This window comes from Talpa occidentalis, unplaced genomic scaffold (genome assembly GCF_014898055.3).
Source record: "Talpa occidentalis isolate TD23 unplaced genomic scaffold, MPIMG_talOcc4v2.1 talOcc4.14, whole genome shotgun sequence".
Lineage (NCBI taxonomy): Eukaryota > Metazoa > Chordata > Mammalia > Eulipotyphla > Talpidae > Talpa > Talpa occidentalis.
The window spans coordinates 25,599,304-25,617,965 of record NW_023601433.1 but is presented as its reverse complement, the minus strand read 5'-3'; the positions used below and the strand labels follow the sequence as shown (position 1 = coordinate 25,617,965).

Below are 18,662 nucleotides of genomic sequence, written 5' to 3'. Positions count from 1 at the left end.
CAACATCTAATGAATACCCAAAGCAGTGGGAAAGACACAAACAAAAACCAAACTACAGCAGAGAAAATCCACACACCAAAAATGGACTGGAATAAAAATACAAAATGCCAGGCAAGCCATCAGAGAAATAATACAACACTAAATAAACAAAACTCCAGAAACAAACTACAAACATATAGAAGAGCTTTATGACCAATCAGATGCAGAATTCAAGTATACCATGATTAAGAAAACAAAGGAATGGGAATAAACAAAACTCAGAAAGGGAAATGAACCCTATGAGAAACCCAATCAGCAACAATGATTGCAAGTGAGACTTTAAACAGGAAATTAACAGAATTACAGGAGGAAACAAAAAATTCAGGAGAAAGCCATGAAATGAGAATAAATCAAGTGGAAGAGCAAATCAGTGATCTCAAGAATCAAAAGAGGTAAGAAGCAAGATAGAAAAGGGGAAGGAACGAAGAAATACTTTGAGAATTATCTGATACCATGAATCCTAGGAATCAAACATAGGAAAGAAAGAGAAGGGCACTGAGAATCTTATAGGGAAATAGCACCTGAGAAATTCCCAACCTTGAAAAAGGAAATGAACATAGAAATACAGGAAGCAAAAGGATCACCAAGTTACTGTTAGGGGAAAGTATGTCCTGAACAAATTCACACAGGTTTTGTGGACTCCACCCCCACTCCAGACCAAAGGCATCAAGACACCGGGAACTACAAATCCCATCATCATCCCAGGGAGAGTTGCTGGGACCTGAGGATGAGCTAAGCAGCCAGGCTTGGACATGTGGGCCTTCGGGGTCCTCTTGGCCTCTCAGCTCTTGGCTTGACTCTTGGCTTTTGCCAGCTCTCAGCGTGCCATTGGGATTCCAGGTCAGGGGAACTAGTAGGATGCATTCATGAATTATCTCCCTCTTTCTCCCTGGGTTATTCATTTCTTCATTTCCCCTTCTTTTGTAAATAAACCCTTTATTAACCTTTTTGTTTTGTGCCTGCAGTTGAATATTATTATAAGTCCATTAAAAGTGCGTGGTTGAGGATCCAGAGTCAAGCAACCCATTTCATATTCGGGTTGCCCTGTAACACTACCTAGATAAAAGGAAAACTACTGCAAGTCACAAAATATTAAAAACCTAAAAGTCTAAGACACAGAAAAAATAATGAAGCTGATGAGGTGGAAGAAACAGATAACCTATAAAGGAACACTGATAAAATAAACATCATATCTCTCTGAAGAAACAATATGGGCAGGAAGGTAATGAAGTGACATTCAAAATATTTTAAGGAAAAAAAATGCTAGCTAAGAGTACTCTATCCTACAAGGCTTTCCTTTTTATACAAGAGATAAGGAAGTTTGCATCCACTAAACCCCTCCTCCAAGAAACATTCAAAGAAGCTTTAGGAACTAAAGCAGAGAGAGGGAGGAACACAATTTAGTAAGGAATTAAAAGAACCACATGCTCAGAACAAAATGGCAGTGATGGGCTTTCACATACAAATAATGACTCTAAACATTCATGGACTGAATTCACCAATAAAAAGACACAGAGTACATAGTTGGGTTAGGAAACTGAATCCAATCTTCTGCTGCCTCCAGGAAAAACACTTAAGTACCAAGAATAAAGATAGACTGAAAGTAAACGAATGGAAAACAATCCTGTAAGTAAATGACACCCAAAGGCAGGCAGGAAAAGCCATACTAACATATCAAACAAAATAGACATCCAGCTTAAAAAATCAAAAAGAGATGGGGAATGACTCTGTATCATGATAAAGGGAACAATACAACAGGGAGACATAACTCGAGGTTCAACTCTAAACGTTCTTGTTATATCTTACCTTTACATCAACATGTACTCAACAAACAAAGGAGAACCAAATACATCAGACAGCTACTATCAAATCTGAAAACAGACATTGGAGAAAATTCATATGTGTGGGTGCTGTGCCTGGATCTTTCTTCCTCAATGACGGCACAGTCATTAAGTTGGAATATTCTGACCAGTTTGTAACTTGACCTGGAATGTTCTGATTAATCTGTATTTAAACCTATCTAGTTGTACACTACATTCCTGCATGATGGCCCTAAGGACAATGGCCCCCATCGTGAGGTAGCCTGGGGATGCCTAGGTAGCTGTAGGGTAAGGTAAAAGGTATCAGGCTTTTCTGCCCTCCTGCCATTAGGATAGATGATGGAACCCTGCAGTCCTGAATGCATGCCTGATGGCGGGCACCTGGAATAGGGTGTGGGCATAGGTAGATGGGATTCACCTGGGCTGAGACTGGGTTTTAAGGATGGTGTCATGGGGACGCCAGCAGGAACAGAGAAGCAGAACACCAGAAAGACCAGATAGAGTGAGGATTTGTTGGGGGCTGGGAGGACTGCCAGCCTCCCAGCCCCCCAGCCCCCTGCCTGCCATATGCCTGATAAATCTAAAGAAAAAGCCCGCAAAACCCACCGAGGATTCTCTAGGACTCCTTCTTTACCCAGTCTGCTGCATCAGAAAACCTGCACTATGTCCTTCCTGTCCCTACAGCAGCCTGTAGGGTAAAGAAAATATCAGGCTTTTCTGCCCTTCCGCCATCAGGATAGATGATGGATCTCTGTCCTGAATGCATGCCTGATGGCGGGCACCTGGAATAGGGTGTGCGCATAGGTAGATGGGATTCAGCTGAGCTAAGACTGTGGTTTTTTTAAGGGCGGCGTTACTGGGGGGACAGCAGCAGCAGCAGCAGCAGCAGCAGCAGCAGCAGCAGCAGCAGCAGCAGCAGCAGCAGCAGCAGCAGCAGCAGCAGCAGCAGCAGCAGCAGCAGCAGCAGCAGCAAGAGAAGCCGAGAAGCAGCAGAACAAATGCCAGAGTCCAGATAGAGTGAAGACCTGCCAGCCTCCCAGCCCCACAGCCAGCACCCCTGCCTGCCATATGCCTGCCATATGCCTGGTGAACCCCCCCAAAAAAACCTGCAAAACTACTGAGGACTCTGACTCCTCCTTTACCCGGTCTGCTGGATCATAGAAAACCTGCACTGTGTCCAGTCCTGCCTTTATAAGCCATTGATAGGATGTGTTGGTCTGTGTCCAGGGATGGTCTAGGAAATGTTTTGAGATAACATCAACACATTCCAAAGGGATCTGAGAAGTAGTTTAGGAAGATTATGTATAGATTATGTATGCTATTATCTTGGTAAACACTCCTCCCTTCCCCTCCCACCAGCCCCATGCAATTTTTTTTATAATTTTTTTGCGGGCAGCTTCGCAACCCAGCGCTCAACCACTGCACCACCGGGGAGGCCCCCCATGCAATCTTTTTTTTAAAGATTTATCTATGAACTGGGGTACAGGCCAGAGGTGTGGGGGGTGAGAGGATTCACCAGAGAGAGTGGGGTACAGAACAGGCATACCAACTGAAACACACTGCTAAGGGGAGCAGCAGGCCAGTCAGGAGAGGTCTGATGTACCAGGTGGGTCACCTCCCTGGCTGGGAATGGAACCCAAGCTGCAGTGGCTGCAGACAGCTGCAGGGTACTGTGCCTCAACCCCCTCATCACCAGGGAGCCCCTCCCCCACACATTCTTGAAATTGTATGTGTCTTATAATCTTTTTCTCTTACATTGCATGATCAATGGCATAGTGATGGAGGAAAGGAGTTAAAAGGTTGTAGGGTAAGGTAAAAGTAGCAGGTTTTTCTGCCCTCCGCCATTAGGATAATTGACAGAACCCTGAGGTCCTGAATGCACGCCTGATGGCGGGTACCTAGAATAGGGTGTGGGCATAGGTAGATGGGATTCACCTGGGCTAAGACTGGGCTTTTAAGGGTGGCGTCATGGGGACGCCAGCAGAAGCAGAGAAGCTGAGAGAGAAGCAGAGCCATGAGAAGAGCAGAGAGAACATGAGAGAAGGCCGGAAAGCCCAGAGTGAAGACCTGCCATGTACCCGGTAAATCCCAATAAAAGCCTGCAAAGCCACCGATGGCTCCAGGACTCTCCTCTCCTCCTTCACCCGGTCTGCTGGATTAGAAAACCTGCTCAGTGCCCCTTCCTGCCCTTATGAAGGTTAAGAACCTAACTCATACAAGGAGGTAAGGGTAGAAGGGATTAGCACAATCCATTAAGACCCTTAGGCATCAACACCCAGAAACTAGCAGACTGCCATAGGGGCACAAACCATCCATCCACAAAGATTAGCCCCTTCCTGAAGATTATAAAACCTAAGGCAGCTCCCACAACAGGGCAGCACTTTGTCTGCCCACCTGTGACTATGCAGGGTCTTCTTCTCACCAACCTTCTCCCTCTGCAGGGCAGCAGCCTTCCTGCCTGTCCATGACCTATACCATGCCAGGACTTCTCCTCACTGACCTCCCTCAGTGGAGGCGGCTCTCCTCAATGCCGCCCACCTGCAACCATGCAGGCCTCTCTTAGCAAACCTGTCCCTTTTGGAACAGCTCTTTCTGCCCACTTGTGTCTATGCAAGTGTCTTTTACTGTCCTATCCCTTTTTCTAATAAACCTGCTATTTAAATATAACTACCGGGGCCTCCCTGGCAGCGCAGGCGGTTGAGCACAGTGCTGTGAAGCTGTCCGCAGCCTCTGCAGTGCTGGTTCCAATCCCTGCCGGCTGCGGAGCAACCCACATGGTGCAGCACACCTCTCCTGTCTCGCCCGCTGCTCCCCTCAGCAGTGTGTTTCGGTTATTCTGCCTGTTCTTTTTCCCACTGTCTCTGGTGAATCCTTTCACCCCCCCACACCTCTGGCCTGTACCTTGGTTCTTGCATAAATAAATCTTTAAAAAAATAAATATAGCCACCATCTCTGTCTCATGAAGAAACTAACTGTGTGTTGTGAAACGGGAGCTCTGGTGAAACCTTCCCCAGAGTGAACCCAAGGACCCTGCACTCCAAAAAACCACATAATTTTGGCGCCTAAAGGGTCAGGAATGGACACAGTGCAGGTTTTCTAGGATCCAGCAGACCAGGTAAAGGAGGATTCAGAGTCCTCAGTGGTTTTTTGCAGGTCTTTTATTGGGGTTACCAGGTACATGACAGGCAGGGGTGCTGGGGGGCAGGGAGGCTGGCAAGCCTCCCAGCCCCCAGCAAGTCTTCACTCTATCTGGGCTCTCCTATGTTCTCTGCTTCTCTCTCGGCTTCTTGGCTTCTACTGGCGTCCCCGTGACACCGCCCTTAAAAGCCCAGTCTCAGACCAGGTGAATCCCATCTACCTATGCCCACACCCTATTCCAGGTGCCCGCCATCAGGCATGCATTCAGGACCACAAGGACCCATCATCTTTCCTGGTGGCGGGAGGGCAGAAAAGCCTGACACTTTTCCTTACCCTACAGCGCCCAACGTTTGGTTTTTCATGGCATCAGTAGGATTTCTCCAGTTTCCTCTACATGCTATTATAACCTTTTTGAGAGGAGTTGGTGTTTGGTCACTGTCTGGCTGTCCTACACAGACTGAGGGGCTCAGGAGGACAAGGCTACTCTTTGGCGGGTCCCAAAACGTGGAGGTCCGACCTTCTAGTTGCCCTAGGCCCAACCGAGTGAATGCCTCATGCCTCTCTCTTTGCCTCACTCCATTGCTAATCAGTCTCAGTTGAGCCACCATTCCCTCTCTACCTGGGGAACAGAGCTGGCTCCTGAGTTCTGTCTTCAAACCAGGTCTTGCTTTCACCACAAAAAAAAAAAATTAGTGGGCATGGGTCAGCCATGTAAAAGGCCACTAGGGCCGGCTGCCACTTTCTAGAAGACTCCCGTGAAAGGATAAGTTGGTGTGCATCCCGCTTAGCTCTAGCCCGCCAACCGTACGACAAAAGGTGCAGCAACACAGAAACTCGTAATAAGCATTCCACATGTCCCACCCCACGGCTCTCCACCTCTTAGGATTGTAAAAATGAGACCTGGACCTGCTTTTCATGACCAGTTTCCTACTGCTCTTCCCTAACTCGAACTGTAACAGGGTGGTCCCCAGGAAAGGGGGAGGTTCCAGGTTTCCTGCCCCACCCAAAAGGAGGGTGGAGCTGAGCAGGAAGAGAAGCAGCAGACTCTGAGGAAGGAAGGAATCAGGATGGAGAGCCAGAAGGAGGCCTGAAGGAGGCACAAGGAGCTGAGAGACATGTGAAGAAACTTGCCTTTTGGTTGTGGATTGGTTGAAACATTTGAGAGACCCGTGGGGAGGTGACAATGGCAGTTCTTGTCTTGATTTTGATTTTGCTCTTTTCCCCCCAGACTTGTCTGGTTGTTTCTGATCCTTTTCTGTGGGTCCCCACTGGAAGATGCTTTAGACTTGTGGCAGGCTTTGGGACCTTGTTCTGGGCCAATCCTGCTTGGGTGGACTTTTACCCATGAGGGGACGGGTAACTTTGGGTGCTTGATTTAGAAACTATATTCTTTGCCTTTCCTGTATTGTTTACGAACTGTATTAAAGTTCTGGAGGGTAAGGTAAATGTATCAGGCTTTTCTGCCCTCCTGCCATTAGGATAGATGACGGAACCCTGCGGTCCTGAATACATGCCTGATGGCGGCACCTGGAATAGTGTGGGCATAGGTAGATGGGATTCACCTGGGCTAAGACTGGGTGTCACGGGGACGCCAGCAGAAGACGAGTAGAAGCAGAGAAGCATGAAGAACCACGAGAGCAGCAGAGATCACCGGAGAACCCAGAAAGAGAAAAAACTTGCTGGGGGCTGCGAGGCCGGCCAGCCTCCCAGCCCCCCAGCATCTCTGCCTGCTGTGATTTACCTGGTAAATCCCAATAAAAGCCTGAAAAAGCCACTGAGGGCTCCAGAACTCTCTCCTCCTTTACTCAGTCTGCTGGATCAGAAAACCTGCCCTGTGTCCTTCCTGCCCCTACATTTGGCGTAAGTCAGCAAGATGATCCATGCAGACAGGTATGGAGCCCTCCAAAGACCGGGAGGGACTGAGGAGTAGCAGACTGTGTTTGCCTGTGACAACGCTGGATGTGCCATGGCGGCACAGGATATGGACAAGGTCCAGGAGCTGGATGAGACCATGCCTGGAGGAGGAGATGCCCGAGAGGACCAGCCAATGACCCCAGAGGCAGCAAGAATCGTCGGGGAAGAAAGGAGCACAATTCGGAGCTCGCCAGTGTAGACAAAGGGAAAAGCCAGTGAACTTGGACTAATGGACTAACAATCCCACCAGAAGGCGGAGGACCTTGGCAAGTGTGATATGTTTTGGGGACCCTGGGGGTGGATGGTATCATTTAAAATCAAGACATGGCCAGTGGGCCTTGGTATAAAAGCCCACAGTTGGCTGAGGGAGGAAGCCCTCGCAAGTTCTCTGCAGCCAGGCAGAGAAAAAGCCAACTGAGAAAACAAAAGCTGGTACTGAGATTGAGAAACCCTGAGCAGCTATTAAGCACTAAGTAAGCTGAGGAAGGCCAGTGAGTCTCTAAAAATCACCTGTGGGTGATGCCCTGCTCATGGTTGAGTGAGGGTGAGGAGCTGAGGAACCTGCCCTTGGGGGACTGAGTAAAGGAGGAGAGAGTTCTGGAGGGCAGAAAAGCCTGATACTTTTACCTTACCCTACAATCCACCCCCTCAGGGTTTTCTGCCAGACAGTCTATACAAATCATATACATGTTTCTCTTGGCGAATATCAACACTCCGGCCATGGCCCACAAAAGCAAATGAAATACATCACCATATAGCAAAATACAACACAACACAAATTAGTCCAGGCAGGGCACCAGCCTAGTGGCAAAAGACAATTATTGGCACCAGCAGATAATCCACCACTTCTGCTGCTGAAGGCACTGCTCATACGAGGGAGGGGAACCACTCATGGCATCTGCCGTCACACACCAGGAGCCGTCAGGCTTCCTGGCCTTCTCCGGCTATGGTCTCGGCCACAAGCCACACACTGCATCCACCCCACCCCCAGATGCACTCACTCCTGAATTGGCGATTCTGTACTTTGGGGGTAATCGCCCAGTCCTCAAGGTTTTCTTCTGCGGTCACTCCAACACTCAGCTTTCATAGCCACCAATGCGACACGCAGACCCCTGCACTCAGGCCAACCCATTGCACAAGCACATGGGTTGGGGATCTGTGGATACAAGCTCCCCATGTGGCCTCTCTTGGGTCCTCTCTCTGGCTGTGGGCTCCCCCACAAGCCACATTCCCCACTCGTCATGGGGACGCCAGCAGAAGACGAGTAGAAGCAGAGAAGCATGAAGAACCATGAGAGCAGCAGAGATCACCAGAGAGCCCAGAAAGAGGAAAGACTTGCTGGGGGCTGGGAGGCCTGCCAGCCTCCCGGCCCCTCAGCATCCCTGCCTGCTGTGTACCTGATAAATCCCAATAAAAGCCTGCAAAAGCCACTGAGGGCTCAGAACTCTCTCTTTATTCGGTCAGCTGCTGGATCAGAAAACCTGCCCTGTGTCCATTCCTGCCCTTACAAGTTCCTTTTCATTAAAGTCTCATATGTTTTGTGCTGATGCGACGGATGGCAGAACCTATTTAGAGCAGGCAGGTTTGCGGGCTCTGGGGTGCCCTGCTCCCTGCCCTGTAACAGAACCACAATCTCACTGCTTCCTTTTCATTGTAATCAATTGCAAGTCAATGACCGTAAGTAGCCAGTAACCCATCCAGCCTTTTTCTTGCTCAGGTAGCGCTCCCCGTCTCAGAGCTTCCCCTCTGAATCCCTGTCTTTCAAGTGTCTTCCTACGTCACTGGCAATTTGATAGTCTCCTTCCCTTGCTATGGGGACAAGATTTCCTCTCCTTGGTTAATAAGTGGGCCCAAGCCTTTAACTTGAGGTTCAACTCTAAAGGTTCTTGTTATAGCTGCCTTACCTTCAAGATTTGTGAGGGACAAAGACAAATCCAGTCAGCTATCTTAGATCTTAGTGTCAGAGCTAGGTCTCTTGGTCCTGCATTGTAACTCATCTTAAATGCCACAGGGATTTCTTGTTAAATGGTAGTAAGATCAGCCATATGTGGGCCAAATGCAAGCTATCCTTCTTAAATAGGAATTCAGAGGCAGCCTTCCTTCCACCCAGAGAAGAGGGAAAGCCACGGACAGATAGGATGTCGAGGCCTGGGGATGCTCAGGTCTAGGGGAGTTCCTCCTCAATGCGGGGACATCCACAAAAATAGGATTACTCCCCTGGGGCACACCTGTGGCTGTCCCCACTCTGGGGGTATGCCCATGGCTGCCCCCACTGTAATCTGTCCATGACAGGTTCAGGCTCTTTGAGGCACTCATCCATGATGGGGTCTGCTTCCTCCATTCCTGTGGACTTTCCTCTGAGTTCTCCCTTAAAAGACACTTGCATATGGCCTCCCTGGTGGTTCAGGCAGTTGAGCACCGCACTGTGAGGCTGTCTGTAGCCTCTGCAGTGCAGGTTTGATCCCGGCCGGCCAGTGAGCATCCCATATGGCAAAGCAGACCTCTCCTATCTCGCCCGCTGCTCCCCTCAGCCAAGTATTTCGTCAGTCTGCCTGTTCTGTTCCCTGCTCTGTCTGGTGAAATCTCTTACCCTCCCGCACATCTGGCCTTGTAAAGGGCTGGACAGGACACAGTGCAGGTTTTCTGATCCAGCAGACCGGGTGAAGGAGGAGTCAGAGTTCTCAGTGGTTTTGCAGGTTTTTATTGGGATTACAAGGTACACGGCAGGCAGGGGCGCTGGGGGACTGGTAGGCTGGCAGGCCTCCCAGCCCCCAGCAGGTCTTCACTCTGGGCTCTCCGGCCTTCTCTTGGCTTCTCTTTCGGCTTCTGCTGCTGCTGCTGGCATCGCCGTGACGCCACCCTTAAAAGCCCAGTCTTAGCCCAGGTGAACCCCATCTACCTATGCCCACACCCTACTCCAGGTGCCCGCCATCAGGCATGCATTCAGGACCACAAGGATCCATCATCTATTCTGATGGTGGGAGGGCAGAAAAGCCTGACATTTTTCCTTACCCTACAGGCCTGTACCCCAGTTCTGGTATAAAAATAAATAAATCTTAAAAAAAAGAAGACATTTGCATAGACACAAGCAGGCAGAAGAGCTGCCCCAAAAGGGACAGGTTTGCTGAGAGAGGCCTGCATGGTTGCAGGCTGGTGGCATTGAGGAGAGCTGCCTCCACTGAGGGAGGTCAATGAGGAAAAGTCATGGCATGGTACAGGTCACGGGAAGGCAGGAAGGCTGTTGCCCTGCAGAGGGACAGGGTTGGTGAAAAGAAGCACCTGCATAGTCACAGGTGGGCAGACAGAGTGCTGCCCCTTTGTGGGGGAAGTGTTAGGTTTTATAATCTTCAGGGAGGGGCTAATCTTTGTGGGTGGTTGGTCTGTGCCCCCCTATAGCAGTCTGATAGTTTCTGGGTGTTGTGCCCCCCAATCTGGGTGTTGATGCTTAAGGGTCTTGATTTCCGTAACTGGGTAAATGGATTGTGCTAATCCCTTCTGCCCTCACCTCCTTGTATGAGTTAGGTTGTTGGACTGTATCTCCTTTCCTCCATCAATAGGATTATTGAGCCAATGGAAAAAAAAAAAAAAAAAACAGGTCTCTGCTCTCTGCCAGTTGAGCAGCAGTACCCTGTCTTTCACCAACTACTCCAAGACTCCTGTCATTTATTCAGCATGACACAACATGTATGTCTTTGGAGACTTCAATATCCCCATGCTAATGGGCAAATTAGTGTGAGAGAAAATAAATAAGGCCATATTTGCCCTAAACAAAGAACTAGACCAGGTGGCTCCAATAGACATTTGCAGGGCACTACACCCCCCGCCCCCCCAAATAAGCTGAGTACACATTTTCCTCAAGTGCCCATGGGTTATTCTCCAGAATCTACTACTGACTGGGTCACAAGACAAACATCAACAAATTCATGCAGACAGAAGCCATATCAACTATCTTATCTGACCATAAAGGTATCGAACTACAAATCAACCACAAAAAGAAAAGAAGGGATCACATTCATACTTGGAGACTGAGCAATACACTACTTAACAACCACTGAGTTAATGAAGAAATCAAGGAAGAAATTAAAACACATGGGTCTCCCTGGTGGCGCAGCGGTTGCGCACTGGGTTGCGAAGTTGCCTGCAGCCCCTGCAGCGCCGGTTCGATCCTCGGCCACCGGGTGAGGGTCCCACATGGTGCACAGACCTCTCCTGCGGCCCGCTGCTCCCCGCAGCAGTGTACTTCTCAGTCTGCCTGTTCTGTTCTCCGCTCTGGCTCTGGTGAATTCGCTCACCCTCCCGCACTTCTGGCTGTTCCCAGTGCTTGTATAAATAAATAAATCTTAAATAAATAAATATATATATATATATGGTTAAAAAAGAGAAATTAAAAAACAACTAGAGGCAAATGATAATGAGGACACAACATTCCAGAATGTATGGGACAGAGCAAAAACAGTTCTAAAAGGGAAGTATACTGCAATATAGGCCTAATAAACTAGAAAGAGCCCAAACAAACAACCTTGTTCTTCATCTCAAGAAAGAATAAAATATCCAAAAGCCAGTAGAAGGAAGGAAGTGATAAAACAGAAAGCAGAAATAAAATGAAATGGAAATCAAGAAACCCAAAAGACTGATGAAACAAAAAGCTGGTTCTTCGAAAAAATAAAAGAAGCAAACCTTTAGCAAGGCTCACTAAGACAAAGAGGAAGAAACCTCCAAAATGAAAGAGAAGTTACAACAGACACTGCAGAAATTCAGAGCATAATAAGAGATTACTCTAAACATTTATATGCAAACAAATTCAACAAACCAGACAAAATGGACAATCATCCAAGAATAGAATTATACAATCATCCAAGACTGAATAGGAAAAATAGAAAACCTGGACAAACCAATCACAAGCAAGGAAACTGAAACAGTAATCAAAACTCTCCTAAACAACAAAAGCGCAGGACCAGATGACTTCACAAGTGAGTTCTACCAAACCTTCAAAGATGAACTGGTACCTACCATGCTCATCCTCTTTCAAAAAATTAAGAAATAATTCTTCCAAACACATTTTATGAGACCAACATTACATTAACACCAAAACCAAAGAAAACACAAAGAAAGAAAACTACAGATCAATCTCCCTAATGAACATACATGCAAAAATCCTCAATAAAATCTTAGCATTCCAAATCCAACAATGCATTAAAATGATTATACACCATGACCAAGTGAGATTTATACCAGGAACACAAGGATAGTTCAACGTTGAAAATCAATGTAATACACCACATCGACAAAAAGAAGAAAAGGAAAAAAAACACATGATCATGTCAATCGATGCTGAGAAAGCATTTGATAAGAGTCATCATCCATTTTTGAGGATAACCCTTGAAAAACCTGTGATAAATGGAAGATATCATCACATAATAAAAGCCATATATGACAAACCTACAGTCAATATCATGCTTAATGGTGAGAAATTTAAACTTAAACTTCCCTTTAAGATTTAGAACAAAACAAGGATGTCCATTTTCACCACTACTTTTCAATACATTACAATTCCTAGACAGAGTAACTGGGCAAGAGAAATCAATAAAAAATCCAAATTGTGAAAGAAATAATGCTTTGATTATTTGTAGTTGATGGGATAATATACATAGAGAACCCCTAAGACTCCATGGTAAAACTAATTGAAATCATAAGCAGTGTTGTAAAACAACATTGCCTCAATAAAGGATAATGCAATCTAAAAAAAGGAAAAAGATCATAAATTGTGATTTCATGCATTTGATGTGTACTTATGTGTCCACTACATGCAGATATCATCAGAAGAAGAATCAGAATCCTTCCAGAAAACATGTGATTTCTAGAGATTCTCTTTGAAGATTGGCACAGCTTAAAATGTATTTTTTCACTTAATGGGAGATTAAGAACTTCATTTCTAGAACTAGAAAATTTAATTCTAATTAATAAGAAAACAAAATGTTTACGTATTTCTTCTCTTTATTTTCTAAAAGATCAAAACATTTACACCAAGACTATACCAACCCCAAAGAGAAGATAGTTCCCTCAATTAAGTATAACAAACTGTAAGATAAGCTAGAAACCAGAAGAAACAGAAGAGCCAAAAGTTCATAACCCAAGATAAATCTGTTGAGACCTGAAAGACAATTCACTTTGCATTACCAACGAATACAGCAGTGCTACATTAAAGATCAGATACCACTTACCTAAACTTAAAAGGATGGGTTGATTTCTTTCAGTGAAAGTGCGTGTAGAACTGGATTAATTATGCTAAGCAACATAAGTGACAGACAAAACAAATACCAGCAATTTGATTCCCTGGTATGTGGACTACAGAAAAAACAAAGGAAAAGATAAAACTGAACCAAAACAAACCCTGGAGACTGGACTTCAGAAAGGAGGCTACCAAAGGGGAAGGGAACCACTGACTGGTGGAGGACTGAGGATGCCTTGGTGTTGTGTCTTTTGTAATTTTAGACGGCTGGGATTTTAGATGGTGTGGTGTGGAAACATACATCTGGAGAGGCGTGAACCCGTACTCCTGAATCATATACAATGTTGGAAACCGTTACTTGCATAAAAAAATTAATTTTCTTTCAGTTCCTCATAAAAATCACTTTTAAGAAATTCAGGAAAGCATGAGCATTGTTTTTTATTACCTGGCTTTCTTAATTTACATTTTTAAAAAAGTATTTTCATCCAATTTTATGGTATAAAATTCCTGCTCTCACTCAACCTCACAATATCTGTCAGGTTTTTATAACAATTTCTCTCATTTTGATTCTTTTTCGATCTCTTTCATGATTATAAGATAACACTAGATGAGTTCACTTATCTGTAGAATTTAATAAAGAAACAAAGTAAGAGAACAAACCAAAATGAACCCTTAAACTGTGGCTGTAGAACTCAGGCTACCAGAGGGGCAGAAAGGAAGTGAAATGCAGATGAGGCCCAGTGAATATGGTGCAGGATTATAGAGGCTTTACTGGTGGGTGTGGTATAACTTATATTTTTTGAGGTGTGAAACTATATCTCTAAAATATATACAGTGTTATAAATCAAATTTACCCCAGTAAACATTAAAAAATGAATTAATAAATTCAGCTTCTTTCAAGAAAGAAAGAGTAAACCATTGGGGCAATAATTCATGAATGAACGCCACACAGAGATAAAAAATGGAAACTAAATTCAGAGCAGAAAATTTCACAAGAGCACACATTACCTTAGTTTCAAAATCTATGCTTTCGGATAATGTAGCACATGAATCCTCAAAGTTTAGTTTCATGGGACGCCTTTAGAGATAAAATATACAATACAAATTTCATTTCAACATTGAAGAATCAAGTAAAACTTTGCTACCTACCTATATTAATTTTCTTTATATAATTCAAATTTGGGGTCAGTTTAAAAAAAAAAAAAACAACTTTTGTTTCTATTTCTGCCTCTATTTCCCCCAACCTGTGAAATATCCAATAAAATTCCATTCTTAGTGCCCATAACAAAACATTACAGCTTCTGAGGAAAAAACGTAGTTCTCACAAAAATTACTGAAGCTTAAATTGAAAATCCAATTAATAGATGGCATAACTTTTATTATCTGAACTACAATAAATCTGATGACCTAAAAGAAGAAAGATATACTGTTTCTTCTTCATAACCTGTCCTTGGTTCAAAGACCAATCTATGTCAGTCAAAAATAGCAGTCTTGTTCCTTCAGCATGCAAACCACTTATTAGGATTCATTCCTTCCCTTTACTCTAAAATTATATAGGGAGTTCCCTAAAATGTTTGAAAACTAAATGTACTGAAGTCAAAGAATAATTAACTAATTCCAGAGGAATTGAAACATTAAAAATTATGAATTCTGATTATTTTTCCTATTTAGGTCCTGCCTTTCAGGTCCCCATAAACTGGCAAGCCTTTAAAAATGTTCATAAGTACTCAGATACCCAAGGGGAGAGACTACTGCAGCAAAGACAATGTCCTGAGTTCTGCCATTATTTCCCTTACATACAATTTAAATATCTCCCTTACTACTCCCTTTACTAAATATCTCCCTTACTACTCCCATTACTACTACTCCCTTATTACTCCCATTCCCCCACATCGACCAGGCTCAATGGCAGTCTCCAACCTCTAAATCTTCAACCTATGAAGGCACAGATTCCAGAAACAAGGCTGAGCTCAAATGACCAAGAGCAGGTCATTTCCCTGCTGCTGGAAAATAAGCTCAACAGAGCTTATGCTCTCACTACCAACATAGGCCTGTGACCAAGCAGCCAGATGAGGCACTGTGACTGACCTGACAGTCATCCTAGCTCCATGCAACCCTGCCAGCACATGGACAGGGACATTGGTGAATTGGAAAGAGAGGCCGAGACTAAGAAACACCTGCCTTAGGTGAAAGATCTATGTAGGTTAGTAATCTCAACTACCGTAGTTGGTGTGGGAGATCTAAGGCAGCTTCTCTAACTTGGGGTGGAGGAGGATATCACAATCTTATTTTCTATAAAGAGACACTTCCCAGTGGCTCATATTGGTTTTATGTGTTTTGATACAAATGAAGTATGCTAGTTCCCTCAATTCAACAAACAAAAAAGCAGCAAACTATTTAAGTCTCCGCTAAACTTTCTATTTAATATGCCTCTACTTAATATTCCCAACTTGCTTGTTCCTGTAGTTTCTCTTTATATAACTTGCATAAACCCCAATATTTTGTAACTCTTTTCTAAAACCCTTATTCCTATCAACTCGATGGTGGTGTTCTTGAAGTTTGGCCGCCTCTGCTAATTCATTCTTATCTTCTTCCATTGCGTTCACTAGACCCAATTCCCACCCCTCTATTTTTTTTTTTAAAAAAAAGATGAGTAGGATTTAATCAATTAGATGAGGATAGGTAGATTCAGGCATTCAAAGGGTATGGTCTATTGACAATATTTCCATAACATTATTTTTTTATGTTCTTATAATAAATTTTATTTTTATATTCCCCATACAATTGCAACCCCCCCATTCTGACCCTAATCCCTCCCCTCCCGACCCCCACCCCCCAAAAAGTGTCTCTGGTTCATAGTTTTTTGTTGATTTTGATTTTCACTTTCTTATCGTTATTCATTTTCCTGGTCCCTTATTTAAGTTTTCTAGATTCCTGCTATGAGTGAGACCATCCGGTATTTTTCTTTTCCTTTTTGGCTTATTTCACTGAGCATGATCCCTTCCAGTGCCATCCATGTTGCTGCAAATTGCATGTGTTTATCTTTTTTGAATGCTGAGTAATATTCCATGGTATATATGTTCCACATCTTCTTGATCCAGTCATCTATTTTTGGGCATTTGGGCTGTTTCCAAAGCTTAGCTATTGTAAACAGTGCTGCTATAAACATAGGTGTGCAGGTGTTCTTTGGAATTGATGTTTCTGTGTCCTTTGGGTAAATACCTAGGAGTGGAATTGCTGGATCATATGGAAGCTCTATGTTTAGTAGGTCCAGAAATCTCCACACAGCTCTCCATAGTGGTTGGACCAGTTTGCACTCCCACCAGCAGTGCAGAAGTGTTCCTTTTTCTCCACACCCTCGCCAACATTTGTTGTTGCTAGTTTTTTTAATATGTGCCATTCTCACTCCACCCCTCTATTCTTAAAAACTCACCTGGAGACAATCTCTTTTCAAAAGGAAAAATCTGAATTTAAATCTCATTTTTGCCATATGCCATACCCAAAGAAATCAGTTTAATCTCTTTGAATTTCAAATTATTCATTTGAACAGTTATTTGGCTTAGAAGACAAACATTGGCTGAAGTACTACAGGGTGTTTTGAGTGACTGAATCTCTAAGATTCTTTAAAATTCTGAAATTCTACATGCTTTTTATTTTGTTATAGAAAAATGGAGACTAACTCCTGGTAGAAGTAGAAAAAAATAGAACAAAACAATCATCAAGAACAGCAGAGAAGAAAGGCAAAAAAAAAAATCAAGAAAAGCCTACAGAACTTATAGAAAGTCATGGAAGAAGAATAAAAAAGGTACACCAAAAATGAAAAAAAATACAGAGTACTAGCCAAGGCTACTAGCCTAATGATTATACCAGACTGTGAAGTCATAAAGTATAGAAATCAATGAGAAATATCCTCTAAATAGATGCTGAGGTTAACATAAGATGTTCTATAAACCACAGATCATCTTCAACTAAAGAAGAACAATTTATCTCAAGGACCATAAAATATCTCTACACCTAAGAAGACCTGCATGATTGAGTGTTGCTGATGTAAAACCTGCAGTCTATGACCATAGCTGAGATCTACCCTAAAACTTTTGATGGTAAGTGCAAAGTTTTAGTTACCACTGCCATTGTTAAATGTATTGGGACAAATGCCTGGACTAAGCCAGTTTCTTAGGGAAACCTGAAAATAAAAATTAGCACATAACTAAATTGAACTTTCTGAGTTGTTTGAGTTGGGTCTATATATTCATGCCAGAGCTACACAAGCACCTAGGGACAAGAGAGTGGACAGGGAAGCCAGGCAGGCTAATGGTCAAGTCATGGAGCAAATACCTTCTTAACCATGGAATTGTGGGTGAACTAAGTTTGCCTTACAAACTATCTAATTTGTAAGGCATTATTGTCACATGCGATGCTTCCAGAAGCTGTTGCCTAATTGGTAAAAAGTGGGCTGTAACAGCAGTTACTTTGCAAAGCTATTCAAATAACTATATGAGATAACAAATGTGAAGCACATAACACAGTGTCTAGCCTGGAATAAAACACGCAACAAATGTTGACTGCTTTTCTCTGCATTCCATCAATTAAGACATTTTTAAAATCTGTAAAATCCTACCTCTTTTCAGTATCCTTGTGAGCATTCATTTTTGCTATTAAAGAAAAAAACATTTTAATCAACAGTAGATAACATAGAATATTAAATGTAGAAGACAGCTAACAAATATTCCTTAGGGACCAACTTGGAGACAATGCTCCCCCCTCCTTTATATTTTTCAAAAGCAAGATATTTGATATCACTTATCAAAATATATTTACTGACCTTTGGTACCAACAGTGAACTGTTATTTACAGTGACCATAATTCTAGTCAAACCTATAAAACTGACACAAAATGGTATCATCAGCAGAATCAGCATCATAAACTGACATTGTCAAACCTACATAACACGATTCTTCTGGATAGCCACCATTAGAAATACTTAGAGGAGAGTAAAATAATTTTGCTGTGACATAACACAACTTCTCCAGGTTTTTAGTCAACACCGCTTGGTTTACGATGAAACATGGACTGTGATGGAGGACTATGGGTGCTTTGGTGGCAGGAAAACTATAGTGACATCTTTGAGAAGAAAGCCTCAAATCCTTTGAGAAAACAAACAAGGATGTAAAATAATGATATGTCGTCAATTTAAAAAACCAAGGAAACTTGGTCCAGAGACAATATACAATGCAGCAGGAAAAACAGGAAACACTTTTACTGTGTTCATACTTACCGCAAGCTAAGTATGAAAGACTGTGACTCTAGTTTGATAAAGTACAGCCTGTGGAGACTATCTCCTTCCATAAATAGTCTCTCTGGATATACTTCATAGAGTAGGATGGTTCAGTTAATGCTGCATAGTAGTGAATGATGTCATTTTTCTCAACCCTCCCCATTATGCATTCAACATTTATAGAAATCAGGATTTTTAGTTTGTAAGGCATTACTGTCACATGCTATGCTTATGAACAGTGGCAAAA

At 43.6% G+C, this 18,662-nt stretch overlaps 1 protein-coding gene across 7 annotated transcripts in view; it reads right to left on the bottom strand.

Annotated features, from left to right (window-relative positions):
• LOC119244449 (putative ankyrin repeat domain-containing protein 19) overlaps positions 1-18,662 on the bottom strand; it is a 279,339-nt gene that overhangs the window by 204,418 nt on the left and 56,259 nt on the right. For 6 of the 7 annotated variants that reach the window (XR_008551744.1, XR_008551741.1, XR_008551743.1 and 3 more), the window contains 2 exons: positions 17,759-17,792; positions 12,897-14,218 (listed from right to left, as the gene is read on the bottom strand). Coding sequence is in view for 1 of the 7 variants with exons in the window: in XM_054694870.1 (XP_054550845.1) it covers positions 13,978-14,218; positions 17,759-17,792 (275 nt within the window). In the remaining 6 variants the exon portion in view is untranslated. Of the gene's footprint in view, positions 1-12,896; positions 14,219-17,758; positions 17,793-18,662 lie in introns of those variants that run through there. The other variant, XM_054694870.1, reaches the window with a different exon arrangement.